At 45.9% G+C, this 21,955-nt stretch overlaps 2 protein-coding genes across 2 annotated transcripts; both read right to left on the bottom strand.

Moving 5' to 3' along the window:
* Positions 1-861: 861 nt before the first annotated feature.
* On the bottom strand, positions 862-17,130 carry LOC145653870 (heat shock 70 kDa protein-like). The gene is made up of 2 exons (XM_081708480.1): positions 17,107-17,130; positions 862-2,668 (listed from the first exon to the last, which is right to left on the bottom strand). Exons 1-2 carry the CDS (start codon positions 17,128-17,130, stop codon positions 1,004-1,006), a joined length of 1,689 nt encoding a protein of 562 aa, XP_081564606.1. The 3' UTR covers positions 862-1,003.
* A 716-nt stretch (positions 17,131-17,846) lies between these two features.
* LOC145653868 (heat shock 70 kDa protein-like) lies at positions 17,847-19,755 on the bottom strand. The gene has a single exon (XM_081708478.1). It carries the CDS (start codon positions 19,753-19,755, stop codon positions 17,989-17,991), a length of 1,767 nt encoding a protein of 588 aa, XP_081564604.1. The 3' UTR covers positions 17,847-17,988.
* Positions 19,756-21,955: the final 2,200 nt, after the last annotated feature.

Here is a 21,955-nt window from a genome sequence, read left to right as displayed (position 1 = left end):
TTCAGTTATACAGGTTGTTGGTATTGTGCTTATTGCTGCATTTACATCTGCAAGCATACTGTCTGATGGTAGCTTACCACCAAGTTAGGTGAGCCTCAAGCAGTGGATGACAGTAGTTACCTTCTTCATGATCATCATCTGCATGGCCACAGTTGGACCACACAATGTCCACATTACAGTTTGGCTCTGGTGGATTCCAGGTGCAGTCTGCACTTTCTGTCTCAGATGCAATACGTGTTCTGTTTGGGCATCTTTACATTATTATTATACTTTACATACAAAATATAACAGAATCCAGTATTATTTATTATCTTTTATATACGGTGAATATAAAGTTTTTCCTTCTTTTTATATTGTATATTGTACAGCAGAAACCACACATACACATGCACCCCTGTAACTATAGTGATTAGTAAATCATGCCTTCTAGCACTGATGAAACATAAAAGGGGTCAATTATGAAAAAAAAAAAAAGGTATATAATTTAATGTGATGTGAGCTTCACATATAGTGCTGCTGAGTATTTGTAGGACTAACACACCATTTCAGTTTAATTACATTTATTTAATTAGATTTCAGGAGCTCAAAAAGCTAAAAATGTTTTTTATGTTTCCTTAGTTTTTCTTCTTAATATATTTATTTTCATAAGAAAGATTACATTATGGACTGTCAAGACCACAAATTTAAGCCATTTTGTCCAGATCATTTTATTAACAATAAATATCAAAATATATTTAGATGAATATTTACAACACCGTAATATTTACCTTTTTGTAAAATGTTTCACTGGAAAAACATTGTAATGACAAATCTCACATATTGATAGTGTTACAAGGTTCTAAACGTTATTAATGCACTAGCAATGACAAAAGATGCTATTGTCCACATCAGCTAATTCTCCACATGCTGTGAAGCACAACTGAACAATACAGGCAACAACATTTTCTTCAGGAGAAACTAATTCAAAAAGAGCACTCTGAGTCCATACAAGAAGTTCACGTCCCTAATCGACCTCTTCAATAGTGGGCCCCTGGGTGCCGGCCCCTGAGCGGGCACGGGCCTGAGCTCCACAGCTTCCAGCTGGCATCCCTCCATGGTACAGTTTGGCGATGATGGGGTTGCACACCTTCTCCAGCTCCTTCAACTGATGTACGTACTCCTCCTTTTCAGCCAGCTGGTTGTTCTCCAGCCACATGATGGCTTGGTTGCACCTCTCAATGACTTTCTTCTTGTCATCCTCACTGATGTTGTTCTTCAAGTTCTCATCTTCCACACTGTTCTTCATGTTAAAGGCATAGGACTCCAGAGTGTTCTTAGCAGCAATCTTCTCTCTCTGCAGGTCATCCTCTGCCTTATGTTTGTCTGCAACCTGCACCATCCTCTCAATCTCCTCCTTGCTCAGCCTGCCCTTATCGTTGGTGATGGTGATCTTGTTCACTTTGCCAGTGCTTTTGTCCACTGCCGACACATTCAAAATGCCATTGGCGTCAATGTCAAAGGTCACCTCAATCTGAGGGACTCCTCGAGGTGCAGGTGGGAGGCCCGTCAGCTGAAACTTCCCCAGCAGGTTGTTGTCTTTTGTCATGGCTCTTTCACCTTCGTAAACCTGGATCAGAACACCGGGCTGGTTGTCTGCATATGTGCTGAAGATCTGGGTCTGCTTGGTGGGGATGGTGGTGTTGCCATTGATGAGAGCGGTCATGACTCCACCTGCGGTCTCCATGCCCAGAGACAGCGGGGCCACATTCAGCAGCAACAGGTCCTGGACATTTCCAGATGTGTCGCCCATTAAGATGGCAGCCTGAACTGCGGCACCGGAAGCCACTGCCTCATCTGGATTGATGCTTTTGTTCAACTCTTTGCCGTTGAAGAAAGGCTGCAAAAGTTTCTGGATTTTGGGGATTCTCGTAGCACCTCCAACCAAGACAATGTCATGGATCTGGGATTTGTCCATTTTGGCATCTCTAAGGGCTTTCTCCACAGGATTCAGTGTTCCCCTGAACAGGTCAGAGCACAGCTCCTCAAAACGTGCTCTGGTAACAGAAGTGTAGAAGTCAATGCCCTCATACAGGGAGTCGATCTCGATGCTTGCCTGAGAGCTGGAGGACAGGGTTCTCTTGGCCCTCTCACAGGCTGTGCGCAATCTCCTCAGTGCACGCTTGTTCTGGCTGATGTCCTTCTTGCACTTCCTCTTAAACTCCTCCACAAAATGGTTGACCAGGCAGTTGTCAAAGTCCTCCCCACCCAGGTGTGTGTCTCCTGCTGTTGCTTTCACCTCAAAGATGCCATCTTCAATAGTCAGGATGGACACATCGAACGTACCCCCTCCTAAGTCAAAGATCAGCACATTGCGCTCTCCCTGCTTGCCTTTGTCCAGGCCGTAGGCGATCGCTGCAGCTGTGGGCTCATTGATTATCCTTAGGACGTTCAGCCCAGCAATCGCACCAGCAAATTTGGTTGCTTGCCTCTGAGAGTCATTGAAGTAGGCAGGTACAGTAATAACAGCGTTGGTTACCTTCTGACCCAGGTAGGCCTCTGCAGTTTCCTTCATTTTCACCAGGACCATGGAGGAGATCTCTTCAGGGTAAAAGGACTTCTTCTCTCCTTTGTACTCAACTTGCCCTGATAAAGCCGTTGGTTTACTCCTCCTCGCTCGTGCGTTAGTTACCTGTCCGTGAACGCTGTGTCTTCCACGAGCTGCCGCTCGCGCTTTATATTCAAGCAGGTAACGCCCCCCTTCACCTCACGACAGTTCTAGAGGTTTCTCCATTGCGCGAGCTCACCAACCGCGAGTCAGCCAGCGACGCCGCCAGTCCAACTGTAGACTACTGATGTCTCTGAGACCGAATTAGTCCGTAGAAATGAAACAAAGATCCAGGATGGTCTGAAAGGGGACAATACCAACAAATAACCAAACAAGTTGGAAAATGGGACATAAATGGGAAAGCGGAACCACATAGGCTATGTAAATGACTATAAATAAATGTTTTACTTTATCATAAAATTACTTCAGTCATTCCGGGCCAACGTAACGTTTCCTATTTCCCCACATTTAAGGACTGCTGTATATGTTATATTGTTCAATAAATCTGTATACAAAAGGTATTCATTAAACGTGTTTTTACTTAGATTAGTTTCAGTAGGACATTCGAGTAAAAGCAACAGAAAAAACGTGGTCCGTCCAGAACTTTCCCCCGCTGTGGTCTTGCGTCAGTGGTGGGCGTGGCCGCATCAGCTTGCTTTATTCTAATTGGTCTGATTCGCACGAGCGTTGGAGAAACAACGAGAAATGTCAGGAAGTGAAGGGAGAGCGGTGTGGCCGGGAAGTTCATAAAATCAGAGGATTAATAAAACTGCGAGAGGGAACATGTGGATGCAGTGATCGAATACTCTGGGTCATTAGAGAGGGAAACACATTCACATGGCAAGCAGGAGACAAAACCAAAACAAAGACACGTGGCCATGGCAACGCGAAGGGTTGGTCTTCAGCCCGCCCTTCGCCATGGCCTGCCACTCCCTACGCTGAAGATGGAAATCACTGGACTGTATAAATTCTTATTGATAAATATTTATTATTCAGTACAGACACTACCTGAGATTTTCAGATCATTCCAAGGGGTTCCTACTTTTGCTAGGCCACATGCGCTTGAATACCTGACATACGGAACTGTTATGAGTTGCTCATAACAGAAAGAGGAAGAATGAAAAGCAATTTTGCTTTTTGATTTTAAAGAAGCGAAACTATCCCTTAGCTTATTTTGACTCAGTAATATGCCATAATTACATATGTGAATTCGTCAAAGACGAATTATTTGGGTTTCTATGTGCTTATATAGTTGATATGCTCTGTATTTGTGAGGTAGACGGTGGGCAGTTTATCTCGTATGCTGATCCCGCTCTCGTTTTGGAACGGGAACAAGGCCCCTGAACGTCACTAACTTTGTGGACCTGGTGAGGAAAACAAATACTAATTGTGACTTTTTTCATTCCCAATTTTTGGGGAAAAAAGACCTAAAACACTGGCATACACCTACATGATCTTACCTGACCTCACTAACGAAACCTTTTCTCCTAAGGGGATTTGGCACGAAATGACCCAAAGTTACCTGCCTCAGATGTTGAAGGCTGCTCATTGTCCTCCTCGGGACTGCTTAGATATACATCTTCCGTCTCATGGAGCATGCCAGCATCTTACATATCTATGGCGTTAACCTTTACTGAATTCCTCAAAGAAATCAGAATTTCACATTAAGTAGCTTAGCTATTTCTTACCTATAACTAGGTTAGCTAGTTAGCAGTAGCTAGATATCAACACCGTCAGACGTGTCAGTTATCGGTTTTACAGCATTTGTCATGAACATATCAGAGAGTGTTGATGCTGATCCTGATACCGTTAGTGAGGGTAAGTAGCTAACATTAGCTATGTTTGGTAAGTTGATGTTTAGCCAAACAGTAGCAAGCTAGCTAACTGAACTGTCTGGTACGTGTCATGAGATTGATGATGTGTCCTTAGGTAGGGGGGGGGGGGGGGGGGGGGCTACTGGGACTGTGTAATAACTTTGCCTACGTGGTTATGCTGAGTGCTGCCCAAGACATTTTAAAACAACAGGAATCTCAGAACACAACAGTGCGTGCAAATTATAGGTCTGTATATGCTTGTCTGCCTGTATTACAGTGTGCCTAGTTGCCTGCAGAAAAATGATCTTGTCACACAATTACAATAAATAATTTAATTTGCCAGAATAAAATTAATAAATGGCATCTAAAATTTCTCATACTGAATGCCTACCTCAGTGTGGCTATCTGTACAGGAAATGCACTGAAGCACTTTTGTAAGCTGTTCTGGAAAAGAGCCATCTGATAAATGCCATAAATGCTGATGAAGTTGCCTGGTAGCAGAGGGTACATGCTGAGTTGGCTGAGTGTGTTGCCCTGTGTATTTTGTAGACTCCAGCACCAGGTCTGCAGCAAACAAAGAGTGGAAACAGCAGCAACTCGAGTCGCTATGACTGCAACCCTGTGTCAACTGCAGTAAGTCTCTCGCATGCACAGAAACGAATGATGCATCCTGTATGTGTCCCATACCCTGATAGTTTTATCAACACACTGTCATTACATGTGCTAGTTATTTTCTTTTTTTGAACTGTGCCATGATGCAAGTTAATTGGCTTATTGTAAAGATGTGTTGGTATGCTTACAGACCTATTATTGTGTCTGTTCTGTCATATGCTATAATTCTTCTCTCTGTCTTCAGGCGGTCCTTCTGGCTGACATCATACCCACTCTACTAATCAAGCTAACAGCACTGTGTTTCTTACAAAAATGGTTTATGGGTACTGGCTACAAATATGTAGTATGAAAGGTCACAGTTTGAATTAGGAACACAAGTCTGACTGCCTAACATCAGTACCAGGGTGTAGATTTTCAGGGCCAAAAATGGGCCAAAAAAGATTTAACTAACTCTGAAAAGTCAAAAATTGCAAAAAGTGTTTCAGAGGGATGTAGCACTCTTAAAATTGCTAAGCTGTTGGGGCGTGATCACAGAACCCTCAAAGGTTTTGTTGCAAATAGTCAACAGGGTCGCAAGAAACGTGTTGAGAAAAAAAGACGGAAATTAACTGCCAAAGATTTGAGAAGAATCAAAAGTGCAGCGACCAGGAACCAATTATCCTCCAGTGCTGTCATATTCCAGAACTGCAACCTATCTGGAGTGCCCAGAAGTACAAGGTGTTCAGTACTCAGAGATATGGCCAAAGTAAGGAAGGCTGAAACCTGACCACCACTGAACAAGACATATAAGGTGAAATGTTCTTGTCATCACTGACAACCAGTTCTTGTCATCACTGACACATTTAAGAAGGCTAAATTAAAAGTCGTGGTGTTGTTCCAAATGCATAACTGCTTCCATACAGCAGAAACCACACATGCACATGCACCCCTGTAACTAGTCATTAGTAAATCATGACTCTTGTAGCACTGAAGAAGCATAAAGGCGGTCAATTAATTAAAAAAACAAACGAACAAAAAAAAAAACCATATATTTAATATGACGTGAGCTTCACATATACTGCTGCTGAGTATATGTGAAGAGAGGCAGGATTGGCGGGTGGGGATTGCCGGGTGGGGCTTGTCATAAATGATTTTGAGCTGTTTCATTCTAAATAGTTTAGAAGAGTGCAGATCTGCAAACTCCATCACAGTTTGGGCATCTGAAAATTACATGGACCATAAATATTTTTTATATTGTAAATCTGTGTAGTTTTATCCATCTTGCAACTTTTATTTCACTGTTTATATTGTACACTCAATTTGATCAGGTTTTATGTTCTATGATTTTATTATCCAGTGCATTACCATTATGTTTGTACTGTTTTTTATCTTGTGTGTACTATTTTGTTCTGAAGTTTTGAAAAGCCCTATACAACTAAAGTTTACTTATTATTATTATTATTAATAGTAGTAGTAGTACTAGTAGTAGTAGTAGTACAATCAAACGGTTTAGTTTAATGGTTTAGTTGGCTTTATTGAAGCTTCATGTTTTAATTCAGGCCACATGATCATAGTGATCTGAGTGTAGTCCTCTTCCTCCTCTTCATCTGTGATGGGCACAGTGATGCCAATCTGTCCATCCTCATCTAATATGGATGAAAGTAGAGGATGGTTGCACAGCGTCCATTTTCATTTAGTCAAAGAAATAACCTGATAAGCCTGCCTGCATGGCATTAATGTTACTCTAATGCAGCATATTTACCTGGGGAACAGGACATCCTGCGTGACTGAGCTCAGCGATGGCAGGCTTGGGAGTTCCGCATGCAGGCAGGCAAGGAGGGAGAGAGGCTGGGGAGACAGGCAGGCAGGCAAGGAGGAAGGCTGGGGAGGCAGACAGACAGGCATGCAGGGAAAGAGGGAGGGAGGTAGGAATGGAGGGAGGAAGGCTGCAGAGGCAGGCAGGCATGCAAGCGGGGAGGGAGGGAGGGAGGGAGGGAAGCTGGGGAGGCAGGTAGGCAGGAACTGAGGGAGGCCGAGGAGGCACAGAGGGAGGCTAAAGAGGCATACAGGCAAGCAAGCAGGGGGGGGAGTGAGGGAGGCAGGGGAGGAAGGGAGGCCATCAGGGAGAGAGGGAGGGAAGCTGGGGAGGGAGGAAGGCTGGGAGGCAAGCATGTAGGGAGGGAGTGAGAGAGGCTGGGGTGGGAGTGCGGCAGGCAGGGAGGCCAGCAGGGAGAGAGGGAGGGAGACTGGGAAGCTGGCAGGGATAGAGGGAGGAAGGCTAGGGAGGCAGGGGAGGAAGGGAGGCCAGCAGGCAGGCAAGAAGGCAAGCAGGTAGGGAGGGAGTGAGAGAGGCTGGGGTGGGAGTGCGGCAGGCAGGCAGACAGGGTGGGAGGGAAGGCTGGGGTGGTAGGAAGAGAAGGATGCTGGGGATACATGCAGCCAGACAAGCAACATGTGACCCGTACTCCAGGGGAAGGCTGGGAATACATGCGGCTGGACAATTAGAATGGAGACCCAGACTCCGGGTGGAGGCCGGGTATAACCAGAGCTGGACGATTTGAATAGAGACCCAGACTCCAGGGAGAGACTGGGGATACATGCAGCTGGACAAGCAGCATGGAGTCCCAGACTCTGGGTGGAGGCTGGGGATACATACGGCCAGAATGTTTGAATGGAGACCCAGACTCCAAGGAGACCCTGGGGATGCATGCGGCTGGATGAGCAGCATGGAGACCCAGATTCCAGATGGAGGCTGGGGATACATACAGCCAGAGGATTTGAATTGAGACCCAGACTCCTGGTGGAGGCTGGGGACACCCGGAGCTGGAAGATTTGAATAGAGACCCAGACTCCAGGGAGACAGTGTCAATACATGCGACTGGACAAGCAGCATGGAGACACCGACTCCGCATGGAGCCTGGGGATACATACGGCCAGAGTATTTGAATAGACACACAGACTCTGGGGAGACTCTGTGGATACATGTGGCTGGACGAGCAGCATGGAGACCCAGACTCCGCGCGGAGGTTCATGATACATGCTGTTCATTTGGCCAAATCTAACCCCAGTCTTCCTCCCTTGCTCTTTCCCTACCCTCCCTCCCTCACTGCCTGCCTTTCTCCTTCACTCCCCAGCTCCCCTCCCTCCTTGCCTATCTGTCTGCATGCCTGCCTCCCCATACTTCCTCCCTCCCTCCCTTCCTGTCTCCTGCCTCCTTCCCTCCCTTTCTTTCTCTCTGCCTGCCTCCCTCCCTGCCTGCCTGACACAGTGAAGCATTCACCCTTGCCACGCTCACTCTCCATCGTTACGCAGAAAACATGAGACGAAGCTTTCAGCTGGGGGCTGACGATGAGTCTTGAAGCTGGCTGGAGCAACAGTCTGTCCATCCTTGTCTAAAATGGATGAAAGTAGAGGATGTTTGCACAATGTTTATTTTCATTTAGTCAGAGAAATAACTTGATAAGCCTGCCTACATTGTGTTAATGTTACTCTAATGCAGCATATTTACCTGGGGAACGGGACATCCTGCGTGACTGAGCTCAGCGATGGCAGGCTTGGGAGGTCCGCATGCAGGCAGGCAAGGAGGGAGAGAGGCTGGGGAGGCAGGTAGGGATAGAGGGAGTGGGGCTGGGGAGGCAGACAGATAGGCAGGCAGGGAAAGAGGGAGGAAAGTTGGAATGGAGGGAGGAAGGCTGCAGAGGCAGGCAGGCATGCAAGCAGGCAGGTAGGCTGGAACTGAGGGAGGCCGAGGAGGCAGAGAGGGAGGCTAAAGAGGCATACAGTCAAGCAAGCAGGGGAGGAGTGAGGGAGGCAGGGGAGGAAGGGAGGCCATCAGAGAGAGAAGGAGGGAGGCTGGGGAGGCAAACAGGTAGGGAGGGAGGGAGAGAGGCTGGGGTGGGAGTGCGGCAAGCAGGGAGGACAGTAGGGAGAGAGGGAGGGAGGCTGAGGAGGGAGCAAGGGAGGCTGGGAAGCTGGCAGGGAAAGAGGGAGGAAGGCTGGGGAGGAAAGCAGGCAAGTAGGCAGGAACTGAGGGAGGCCGAGGAGGCAGAGAGGGAGGCTGGAGAGGCATACAGGCAAGCAAGCAGGGAGGGAGTGAGGGAGGCAGGGGAGGAAGGGAGGCCATCAGGGAGAGAAGGAGGGAGGCTGGGGAGGCAAGCAGGTAGGGAGGGAGTTAGAGAGGCTGGGGTGGGAGTGCGGCAGGCAGGCAGACAGGGTGGGAGGGAAGGCTGGGGTGGCAGGAAGAGAAGGATGCTGGGGATACATGCAGCCAGACAAGCAACATGTGACCCGTACTCCAGGGGAAGGCAGGGAATACATGCGGCTGGACAATTAGAATGGAGACCCAGACTCCGGGTGGAGGCCGGGTATAACCAGAGCTGGACGATTTGAATAGAGACCCAGACTCCAGGGAGAGACTGGGGATACATGCAGCTGGACAAGCAGCATGGAGTCCCAGACTCTGGGTGGAGGCTGGGGATACATACGGCCAGAATGTTTGAATGGAGACCCAGACTCCAAGGAGACCCTGGGGATGCATGCGGCTGGATGAGCAGCATGGAGACCCAGATTCCAGATGGAGGCTGGGGATATATACAGCCAGAGGATTTGAATTGAGACCCAGACTCCTGGTGGAGGCTGGGGACACCCGGAGCTGGAAGATTTGAATAGAGACCCAGACTCCAGGGAGACAGTGTCAATACATGCAACTGGACAAGCAGCATGGAGACTCAGACTCCGGATGGAGCCTGGGGATACATACGGCCAGAGTATTTGAATAGACACCCAGACTCTGGGGAGCCTATGTGGATACATGCGGCCAGACGAGCAGCATGGAGACCCAGACTCCGCGCGGAGGTTCATGATACATGCTGTTCAGCTGGCCACATCTAACCCCAGTCTACCTCCCTTCCTCTTTCCCCACCCTCCCTCCCTCACTGCCTGCCTGCCTTTCTCCTTCACTCCCCAGCTCCCCTCCCTCCTTGCCTATCTGTCTGCATGCCTGCCTCCCCATCCTTCCTCCCTCCCTCCCTCCGTTCCTCCCTGCCTGCCTGACACAGCGAAGCATTCACCCTTGCCACGCTCACTCTCCATCGTTCTGCAGAAAACATGAGACGGAGCTTTCAGCTGGGGGCTGACGATGAGTCTTGAAGCTGGCTGGAGCAACAGTCTGTCCATCCTTGTCTAATATGGATGAAAGTAGAGGATGTTTGCACGGTGTTCATTTTCGTTTAGTCAGAGAAATAAGTTGATAAGCCTGCCTACATTGTGTTAATGTTACTCTAATGCAGCATATTTACCTGGGGAACGGGACGTCCTGCTTGACTGAGCTCAGCGATGGCAGGGTTTGGAGGTCCGTAACCAGGCAGGCAAGGAGGGAGAGAGGCTGGGCAGACAGGCAGGCAGGGAAGGAGGAAGGCGGGTGAGGCAGGCAGGCATGCATGCATGCATGGAGGGAGGGAGGGAGGCTGGGGAGGCAAGCAGGCAGGCAGGCAGGAAGTAAGTAAGGAAGGCCGAGGAGGCAGGGCAAGAGGGAGGGACGCAAGCAAGCAGGGATGGAGTGAGGGAGGCTAGGGACGAAGAGAGGCCAGCAGCGAGAGAGGGAGGGAGGCTGGGGACGCAAGCAGGCAGGCAAGAAGGCAAGCAGGTAGGGAGGGAGTGAGAGAGGCTGGGGCGGGAGTGAGGCAGGCAGGCAGACAGGGTGGGAGGGAAGGCTGGGGTGGTAGGAAGAGAGGGAGGCTGGGGATACATGCAGCCAGAGAAGCAACATGTGACCTATACTCCAGCGGATGGCTGGGAATACATGCGGCCAGACAATTGGAATGGAAACCCAGACTCCAGGGAGAGGCTGTGGATACAAACAGCCAGAGGATTGGAATGGAGACCCAGACTCCAGGGAGACCCTGGTGAGCATGCGGCTGGATGAGCAGCATGGAGACGCAGACTCCAGATGGAGGCTGGGGATACATATGGCCAGAGGATATGAATGGAGACCCAGACTCCTGGTGGAGGCTGGGGACATGCGGAGCTGGAGGATTTCAATAGAGACCCAGACTCCAGGGAGACAGTGTCGATACATGCGGCTGGACAAGCAGCATGGAGACCCAGACTCCGGATGGAGGCTGGGGATACATACAGCCAGAGGATTTGAATGGAGACCCAGACTCCTGGTGGAGGCTGGGGACACCTGGAGCTGGAAGATTTGAATAGAGACCCAGACTCCAGGGAGACAGTGTCAATACATGTGACTGGACAAGTAGCATGGAGACCCAGACTCCGCGCGGAGGTTCATGATACATGCTGTTCATTTGGCCACATCTAACCCCAGTCTACCTCCCTTCCTCTTTCCCCACCCTCCCTCCCTCACTGCCTGCCTGCCTTTCTCCTTCACTCCCCAGCTCCCCTCCCTCCTTGCCTATCTGTCTGAATACCTGCCTCCCCATCCTTCCTCCATCCATCCCTCCCTTCTTTCCTGTCTGCCTGCCTCCTTAGACTCCCTCCCTCATTTTCTGCCTGCCTCCCTCCCTGTCTGCCTGCCTGGCACATTGATGTGTTCGCCCTTGCCGCACGCTCACTCCCCGTTGTTGTGCAGCAAACATGAGACGGAGCTTTCAGCTTGGGGCTGACGATAAGTTTTGAAGCTGGCTGGAGCAACAGTCTGTCCATCTTCGTCTAATATGGATGAAAGTAAAGGATGTTTGACCCACTGTCAGAAAAGCATTGCTAAAAACAAGTGTTTATCTCGGCGTCGTATAATTGTGATGGATTGGACAATTTGGAACTGGTTCCCGATTCCCGTCACTTTGCTTCATGATTGAAAACGTTGATTGTGTGTTGAAAACAGATGGGGTTTTTTATATAAGTGGCTGTGAATAGATTTGCTTTTGCTATTAAAGTGTGTTCTTCCTAACATCATACCTTCTCAGATTCACTATTAATTTGAGTTGTCTCTTGTTTATAGTCTCAGACTGCTACTTATGTATCTTACACAAAATTGAATGTTTCCCATTGCAAAGCCAAGACTATTCTGACATATTAAAGGAAGCGTTATTAAAATGACTTCATTCTGGTTACCATGGTATTAAGACTGGAACGCTTTGAGAATACCAACTCCGGACAGATAAACAGAAAACCTATAGTAGAGATGATGCATAAAATGACTGCTTGATGAAAATAGATATTTACTCTCATGTGCAGGAGAAGCTGCCGCATCTCTCGCCTCCTTCAGTGTCTGCTGCTCCTCCCTCGTCTTCCTCGGCCACTTTCCCGGCGTCCCCTCATCCGCTGCCTTGTGGTGTCCCAGGTGGAAAAGGAATACTCACACTGCGATGTGAGGGGTTGGTGCCGATGTCTACTCTATACGTAAAAGGATGGATTCTGTTTCAACGAAAATCCGTGTCAGTTTAAAACCAGGGTAACATGGTAAACCACAAAGTTAGTTTTCAGCTCATGAGGCACAGCTTTGGAAATACCCGAGACAAATGCCAATAATTACCAATATCTGAGCTGCGTGATTTTATCCCCAACACTTCTTAAAATTGTATTAAGAAAATATAACTATTTCCTTACAAGCTTGATTTCGCGTCAATTGTAACATATAATTCGATGAAGAAGTTGTTTTGGTCTATAAATCTAATCGCATTATCTTCTTAATGACAATCGGAACACGTTCGCGCTAATATTTTGTTGACACAATGACGAAATAATACACGCTTGTTTCACCAAGACCAGTCGCGATGCACGCGCCCATTTAACAGGCGTAATAATGACCGTTGCTAAGCAACCTGCGCTGCTACGTAGCAAAATTGCTACTCGTACTCACTGTGGCAAGATAGTTCGCTGTTTCCTACTAGATTACCAAGTATAGAGCAAAACAAAACCCACCGACAGTGAAATACATAAATCAATCGAATTACATAGTTCATATAAACCACACTGACCTCTAAACAAAGCAGTGTAACAACAACGGTTACTTCGGTTACCAATTTGCTCCTAAGTCTCTGAATCAGGCCTGCGTTGTTATAGCTAGACATCAGAAGAACTGCAACGATGTCTGCATCGCAGCCACCCTGCTATTGCAACGTTTAAAACTGTTCCCAAAGACGCTGCCTATGAAATCTGAACATACACCTGTTCCCGTCTAGGCGTAAATTTTACGGACGGTCCTGTGGAAAATTTAGCTTGTGACCGGTGGATAAAACCTTACACTAGCAGTTAGCCAGTCGAAAAGATCAGATACGATCAGAACGGAGTCGGGCGGTTTGCCTTTATCGTGTGCTGTGTTGCTTTACGCCCTGTAATCTCCACCTCGCTGGGTGAACGGCTTATCCGTAAATAAGGTCAAGTAGCATACCGTCTATCCACAGATAAGAATTAATGGAAGAAATTAATTAGCTAACAGTATCTATGTAAATGTATGTATACACACCAACGGTGAAAGTTCCTGCCTCAAATCGGACACGTTTCAAAGCTTTAAAACTTGTCTCGTGAAATGACCGTATTTATACCTTTTTGTAGCCACATAGTGATGTCACAACGATGTGACGTCATAATGGACCGTGCCATTAGGCCTAGCGCTTTATTAGTAGGACTCTACTAATTTCAGAAGAAAATCAGTTAATTTCACTGACCTGTTTTATCAAAAATATTTCACGAATTTTAGGATACAAATTAATTTGCTACATTTCACGGAATGTATTAAATAACACTTCACAAGCTTCATGGTAGGATAGTCACTTAGTCTCACTAGGCCTGCCATCCTAAGATAATTGCCTTTGTCTGAGTGGTAAGCACTGAACATCAGGAGACGTTGTTGGGCTTCATTCCTTCTCACTGAGAATTCGTGGATAGGCAGCCCCGTACTGACTTTAGTTTAGCCTGGAACCGTAAATAACTTCCAAAACATAACAGCGATGTTTGTAAAGCAACGTTTTTTAAAACCAGAATCAGGAATGTTCATGAAAAAGAAACCCACATCAGCAATCAAAAGGAGAAATAGTGCAGGTCATTTCCCAGTTACTTTTGTTTTCTTTTACTCTGCTCTGTAGGCTTCAGCATAAATCCTTAGGAGGCCTCTTTGACAGGCCTCTAGGCGCCTCAGTCAAAGGCCTCTAGAGGACTCAGTCCTTGGTTCAAGGATGAACAGCCCGGCCAAGTGTTTGCTACCTGCTATTGTTGTTCTTGTGCCTTGGACTGTACTCGTGTTTTTTCACTTTTGACTCATACATTTGCCCCTTTTTCCTCTGCGTTCATTCTGGTTTTGACCCTGTTTTTGCCTTTGGACCTTGATTTTTGGCCGTACCCTGTTTTGTGCTCCTTTTGTTAAAACCCCTTACCTGCATATGGATCCTTCTCACCACTCTGAGCCTCATTTATTACATTAATATAAGCTGCTTGCTTTCATTTTAGTTGCTTTGTTTGATTTGCTAAGAACATGATGCTCAGATATCACCTCACATCACTTCTCTGTATGTTTTCTTAGACCTATTTAATTTCTGGCTTTTTTTGAACTATTTGTTTAGCATTGTCATTGTAGTGTTGAGTCTCCCAATACATGTAGGCTATCTTACTAATACTAAGTTCCTCACTGCACCTAACACTTTCCTAATGATGATGAGACTAGAAAGAACTGAAATGGTCTTAGAATCATTAAGTCACATAGCCTATGTTTTGCTGTATACTAAAACATTTCTACTGACAATGAAGTATAATAGTTATTGTAACAGATCTTAGTGTAATAGTGTAACATTGGGTGCTAAGAGTTGTTTGTTGTTTGCATTATTCAAACAACTTGGCACACAAACATCTGGTGCATGCAAATGTCACCAACTGCTAGATGATTCCAGAAAGCACTAGAGAACAGTCTAATATACTGAGTGCTGTTCAAGAATCTGGAATGGCCGATGAACAGTTAATGGTTATAAAATGTTATAAACCCACTGATGAACAATTAATACTTATAAAATGTTATAAACCCACTGATGAACAATTAATGGTTATACATGTTATGTGTTCTGCAGATCAACAAAAAATGTCAAATGCTAATCAGAAATGCCTAGCACAACAAATTTCTATTATGAGAGAGACCAAAAGAGCATGTGGGCTCCCAGGAGACATAGTTCCTGTCTGAAAAGAGAATGAAGCCAATCTTCATGGACCCGGGGCCAGCTCTTTAAAGGGAAGTCATCACCCCCCTTTTCCACAGTCTGCACCTGTGGACACAAACCCATGGGCACCCATGTGCTGGTACATGTAACAGCAAATGAAATCTAGAAATAACAACAAAATGTCTTACCCAAAAGAAGCCCCCAATGAAATATTTTTTGTTTAGGCATGCAGAATGTTCAGTGTAACCTATACCTGGTTTCTCTGACATAGGTTCCTTTTCCATCTTTTGTATGGTAAAGCATCAGTATCTCATCACTATTCACTGATCAAGCTCATCACTGCTGTCCTCCTCTTCATCTTCATCGGTGCCACCCCAACAGTCTCTCCTACTCAGAGCTCAAAGTAGGCCGGTACTCACTGGTACGCAGGACCGGCACGTCTACATTTTATTATTTGGCTTTTTTTTCTTTTTTTTGCGTAACAGCACTTCTCTAGCTGATGCTCATGTGTTCCTGTTCTCTCTACAATTCTATTACAGGACAAGTAACATTAATGCTGGACAAGAAACGGAACCTTAATGCTAGTCTACGTGATGTTAATGAGAAATAATGATGTTGGCTTGGCTCCAAAAGGGCACATACAGTCAGGCACTGACACAACAGAGCTTCAACCAGAACTAGTATTAAATATATGCGGGGACCTGGCCACCACCCTGGGCCAGCCAACCCACCCAGGCTCAGGCAAGGACCCAACCCAAACAAGGCCATTACTTTTTGGCTGTCTCTTCTTTTGTGTATCTCCACAGACTGCACACCAGTGTTGTTTATCTACAGTTCCCATATCATCCCAGCCATTCAACAGATGATGCAATTGCTCCAACTCTTCCTCTGACCCTTATCCATCTGAACAAAAAGACACATACGTTAGAATGCTGTTCTGACTGGGAAATCCCCATCAGTCTGGATCAGGATCAATGTCTCCAGCACCACTACACTGAACACTGTTACCCATAGTGTTGTGTGCTCAGTCCACTGTTGTTCACTTTGCTGACCCAAAACTGCAGAGATGCACAGCTTGAACCACGTCATCAAGTTCACTGATGACAGGCCTGTGGGGGGTCTCATCAGCGGGATGATGAGTCAGCATACAGAGAGGAAGTGCAGTGGCAAAGTCAAGAAACTGTCTCTGAATGTGGAAAAAACTAAAGAGATGGTGGATGACTTTAGGAAAGTACATGGTGATCAATCTCCAGTCAATATCAATATCCAGTCAATATCAATATCAGCTCCTTTGTGGAAATCATCACAAGCACCAAGTTCATTGGTGTCCACCTAGCAGAGAACCTCACCTGGACCCTCAAAACCAGCTCCATAGCCAAGAAAACCCAGCAGTAATTCCTACTTCTAGCTCATCCCCCTACCACTATCCTCACCATGTTCTACAATAGAGCGCATCCTGAGCAGCTGCTTCACTACCTGGTTTGGGAATTGCTCTGTCTCAGATGGCAAAACCCCGAGGAGAATAGAATGAACAGCCGAAAAGGTCCTCAGGGTCTCTCTCCCCACGGTCCTGGAAGAACATTATTTATATTTGTATGTTTATAGCTACTAAGACAATAAAAAGCGTCTTGACCTCTCTTTTGACCTCTTGATCTTTGTTTACCAGACTAGATCTTAAGTTATGGGCCACCCATTGTATTTCTTCTGTAACCAGGCCCCACCTTTGATCTTTATGCCCTTCTGAAGATCTGTCATTTTGCTGACTTCGAGTTGGCTTTATCTTGGTTTGAAGTTTCCGATTTCAAGGGGCACAGAGGAAGTGGCCTGTTGCTTGTATACTGTATCCTAGGATCTTGAGCATAACTATAGCAGTGGTATATACCAGTTTGTTGGTTTCAGTTATACAGGTTGTTGGTATTGTGCTTATTGCTGCATTTACATCTGCAAGCATACTGTCTGATGGTAGCTTACCACCAAGTTAGGTGAGCCTCAAGCAGTGGATGACAGTAGTTACCTTGGTCATGATCATCATCTGCATGGCCACAGTTGGACCACACAATGTCCACATTACAGTTTGGCTCTGGTGGATTCCAGGTGCAGTCTGCACTTTCTGTCTCAGATGCAATACGTGTTCTGTTTGGGCATCTTTACATTATTATTATACTTTACATACAAAATATAACAGAATCCAGTATTATTTATTATCTTTTATATACGGTGAATATAAAGTTTTTCCTTCTTTTTATATTGTATATTGTACAGCAGAAACCACACATACACATGCACCCCTGTAACTATAGTGATTAGTAAATCATGCCTTCTAGCACTGATGAAACAAAAAAGGGGTCAATTATGAAAAAAAAAAAAGGTATATAATTTAATGTGATGTGAGCTTCACATATAGTGCTGCTGAGTATTTGTAGGACTAACACACCATTTCAGTTTAATTACATTTATTTAATTAGATTTCAGGAGCTCAAAAAGCTAAAAATGTTTTTTATGTTTCCTTAGTTTTTCTTCTTAATATATTTATTTTCATAAGAAAGATTACATTATGGACTGTCAAGACCACAAATTTAAGCCATTTTGTCCAGATCATTTTATTAACAATAAATATCAAAATATATTTAGATGAATATTTACAACACCGTAATATTTACCTTTTTGTAAAATGTTTCACTGGAAAAACATTGTAATGACAAATCTCACATATTGATAGTGTTACAAGGTTCTAAACGTTATTAATGCACTAGCAATGACAAAAGATGCTATTGTCCACATCAGCTAATTCTCCACATGCTGTGAAGCACAACTGAACAATACAGGCAACAACATTTTCTTCAGGAGAAACTAATTCAAAAAGAGCACTCTGAGTCCATACAAGAAGTTCACGTCCCTAATCGACCTCTTCAATAGTGGGCCCCTGGGTGCCGGCCCCTGAGCGGGCACGGGCCTGAGCTCCACAGCTTCCAGCTGGCATCCCTCCATGGTACAGTTTGGCGATGATGGGGTTGCACACCTTCTCCAGCTCCTTCAACTGATGTACGTACTCCTCCTTTACAACCAGCTGGTTGTTCTCCAGCCACATGATGGCTTGGTTGCACCTCTCAATGACTTTCTTCTTGTCATCCTCACTGATGTTGTTCTTCAAGTTCTCATCTTCCACACTGTTCTTCATGTTAAAGGCATAGGACTCCAGAGTGTTCTTAGCAGCAATCTTCTCTCTCTGCAGGTCATCCTCTGCCTTATATTTGTCTGCAACCTGCACCATCCTCTCAATCTCCTCCTTGCTCAGCCTGCCCTTATCGTTGGTGATGGTGATCTTGTTCACTTTGCCAGTGCTTTTGTCCACTGCCGACACATTCAAAATGCCATTGGCGTCAATGTCAAAGGTCACCTCAATCTGAGGGACTCCTCGAGGTGCAGGTGGGAGGCCCGTCAGCTGAAACTTCCCCAGCAGGTTGTTGTCTTTTGTCATGGCTCTTTCACCTTCGTAAACCTGGATCAGAACACCGGGCTGGTTGTCTGCATATGTGCTGAAGATCTGGGTCTGCTTGGTGGGGATGGTGGTGTTGCCATTGATGAGAGCGGTCATGACTCCACCTGCGGTCTCCATGCCCAGAGACAGCGGGGCCACATTCAGCAGCAACAGGTCCTGGACATTTCCAGATGTGTCGCCCATTAAGATGGCAGCCTGAACTGCGGCACCGGAAGCCACTGCCTCATCTGGATTGATGCTTTTGTTCAACTCTTTGCCGTTGAAGAAAGGCTGCAAAAGTTTCTGGATTTTGGGGATTCTCGTAGCACCTCCAACCAAGACAATGTCATGGATCTGGGATTTGTCCATTTTGGCATCTCTAAGGGCTTTCTCCACAGGATTCAGTGTTCCCCTGAACAGGTCAGAGCACAGCTCCTCAAAACGTGCTCTGGTAACAGAAGTGTAGAAGTCAATGCCCTCATACAGGGAGTCGATCTCGATGCTTGCCTGAGAGCTGGAGGACAGGGTTCTCTTGGCCCTCTCACAGGCTGTGCGCAATCTCCTCAGTGCACGCTTGTTCTGGCTGATGTCCTTCTTGCACTTCCTCTTAAACTCCTCCACAAAATGGTTGACCAGGCAGTTGTCAAAGTCCTCCCCACCCAGGTGTGTGTCTCCTGCTGTTGCTTTCACCTCAAAGATGCCATCTTCAATAGTCAGGATGGACACATCGAACGTACCCCCTCCTAAGTCAAAGATCAGCACATTGCGCTCTCCCTGCTTGCCTTTGTCCAGGCCGTAGGCGATCGCTGCAGCTGTGGGCTCATTGATTATCCTTAGGACGTTCAGCCCAGCAATCGCACCAGCAAATTTGGTTGCTTGCCTCTGAGAGTCATTGAAGTAGGCAGGTACAGTAATAACAGCGTTGGTTACCTTCTGACCCAGGTAGGCCTCTGCAGTTTCCTTCATTTTCACCAGGACCATGGAGGAGATCTCTTCAGGGTAAAAGGACTTCTTCTCTCCTTTGTACTCAACTTGCCCTGTTAAAGCCGTTGGTTTACTCCTCCTCGCTCGTGCGTTAGTTACCTGTCCGTGAACGCTGTGTCTTCCACGAGCTGCCGCTCGCGCTTTATATTCAAGCAGGTAACGCCCCCGTTCACCTCGCGACAGTTCTAGAGGTTTCTCCATTGCGCGAGCTCACCAACCGCGAGTCAGCCAGCGACGCCGCCAGTCCAACTGTAGACTACTGATGTCTCTGAGACCGAATTAGTCCGTAGAAATGAAACAAAGATCCAGGATGGTCTGAAAGGGGACAATACCAACAAATAACCAAACAAGTTGGAAAATGGGACATAAATGGGAAAGCGGAACCACATAGGCTATGTAAATGACTATAAATAAATGTTTTACTTTATCATAAAATTACTTCAGTCATTCCGGGCCAACGTAACGTTTCCTATTTCCCCACATTTAAGGACTGCTGTATATGTTATATTGTTCAATAAATCTGTATACAAAAGGTATTCATTAAACGTGTTTTTACTTAGATTAGTTTCAGTAGGACATTCGAGTAAAAGCAACAGAAAAAACGTGGTCCGTCCAGAACTTTCCCCCGCTGTGGTCTTGCGTCAGTGGTGGGCGTGGCCGCATCAGCTTGCTTTATTCTAATTGGTCTGATTCGCACGAGCGTTGGAGAAACAAAGAGAAATGTCAGGAAGTGAAGGGAGAGCGGTGTGGCCGGGAAGTTCATAAAATCAGAGGATTAATAAAACTGCGAGAGGGAACATGTGGATGCAGTGATCGAATACTCTGGGTCATTAGAGAGGGAAACACATTCACATGGCAAGCAGGAGACAAAACCAAAACAAAGACACGTGGCCATGGCAACGCGAAGGGTTGGTCTTCAGCCCGCCCTTCGCCATGGCCTGCCACTCCCTACGCTGAAGATGGAAATCACTGGACTGTATAAATTCTTATTGATAAATATTTATTATTCAGTACAGACACTACCTGAGATTTTCAGATCATTCCAAGGGGTTCCTACTTTTGCTAGGCCACATGCGCTTGAATACCTGACATACGGAACTGTTATGAGTTGCTCATAACAGAAAGAGGAAGAATGAAAAGCAATTTTGCTTTTTGATTTTAAAGAAGCGAAACTATCCCTTAGCTTATTTTGACTCAGTAATATGCCATAATTACATATGTGAATTCGTCAAAGACGAATTATTTGGGTTTCTATGTGCTTATATAGTTGATATGCTCTGTACTTGTGAGGTAGACGGTGGGCAGTTTATCTCGTATGCTGATCCCGCTCTCGTTTTGGAACGGGAACAAGGCCCCTGAACGTCACTAACTTTGTGGACCTGGTGAGGAAAACAAATACTAATTGTGACTTTTTTCATTCCCAATTTTTGGGGAAAAAAGACCTAAAACACTGGCATACACCTACATGATCTTACCTGACCTCACTAACGAAACCTTTTCTCCTAAGGGGATTTGGCACGAAATGACCCAAAGTTACCTGCCTCAGATGTTGAAGGCTGCTCATTGTCCTCCTCGGGACTGCTTAGATATACATCTTCCGTCTCATGGAGCATGCCAGCATCTTACATATCTATGGCGTTAACCTTTACTGAATTCCTCAAAGAAATCAGAATTTCACATTAAGTAGCTTAGCTATTTCTTACCTATAACTAGGTTAGCTAGTTAGCAGTAGCTAGATATCAACACCGTCAGACGTGTCAGTTATCGGTTTTACAGCATTTGTCATGAACATATCAGAGAGTGTTGATGCTGATCCTGATACCGTTAGTGAGGGTAAGTAGCTAACATTAGCTATGTTTGGTAAGTTGATGTTTAGCCAAACAGTAGCAAGCTAGCTAACTGAACTGTCTGGTACGTGTCATGAGATTGATGATGTGTCCTTAGGTAGCAGATCTTGACACCGGTTGAGGAATCAAAGCCGATTTTGTTTAGTGTGTTCCACTAGTCAGATAACTAGCTAGCTAACTAAATGGATGAGGAAAGCAGTAATTTGTGTGAGGGAGTGTTGTTGGTTATGTGAACATTACTGATTATATTTGAGTAAACTCAACCCTTTACCTCTCTCTCTCTCTCTCTCTCTCTCTCTCTCTCTCTCTGTGTGTGTGTGTGTGTGTGTGTGTGTGTGTGTGTGTGTGTGTGTGTGTGTGTGGGCTACTGGGACTGTGTAATAACTTTGCCTACGTGGTTATGCTGAGTGCTGCCCAAGACATTTTAAAACAACAGGAATCTCAGAACACAACAGTGCGTGCAAATTATAGGTCTGTATATGCTTGTCTGCCTGTATTACAGTGTGCCTAGTTGCCTGCAGAAAAATGATCTTGTCACACAATTACAATAAATA

This window comes from Electrophorus electricus, chromosome 3, assembly GCF_041902795.1.
Source record: "Electrophorus electricus isolate QZ-2024a chromosome 3, ASM4190279v1, whole genome shotgun sequence".
Classification (NCBI taxonomy): domain Eukaryota; kingdom Metazoa; phylum Chordata; class Actinopteri; order Gymnotiformes; family Gymnotidae; genus Electrophorus; species Electrophorus electricus.
Note: the sequence above shows the minus strand (reverse complement) of the source record. Positions and strands in the feature narration are given on the sequence as shown.

Bases quoted from the DNA above. Each gene is read 5' to 3' on its own strand.
- LOC145653868 (XM_081708478.1), bottom strand. From the start codon at position 19,755: ATGGAGAAACCTCTAGAACTGTCGCGAGGTGAACGGGGGCGTTACCTG.
- LOC145653870 (XM_081708480.1), bottom strand. From the start codon at position 17,130: ATGCAGATGATGATCATGACCAAG. The intron at 2,669-17,106 runs GTAACTACTGTC...GTTCACGGACAG, and splicing joins AGATGATGATCATGACCAAG to GTAACTAACGCACGAGCGAG.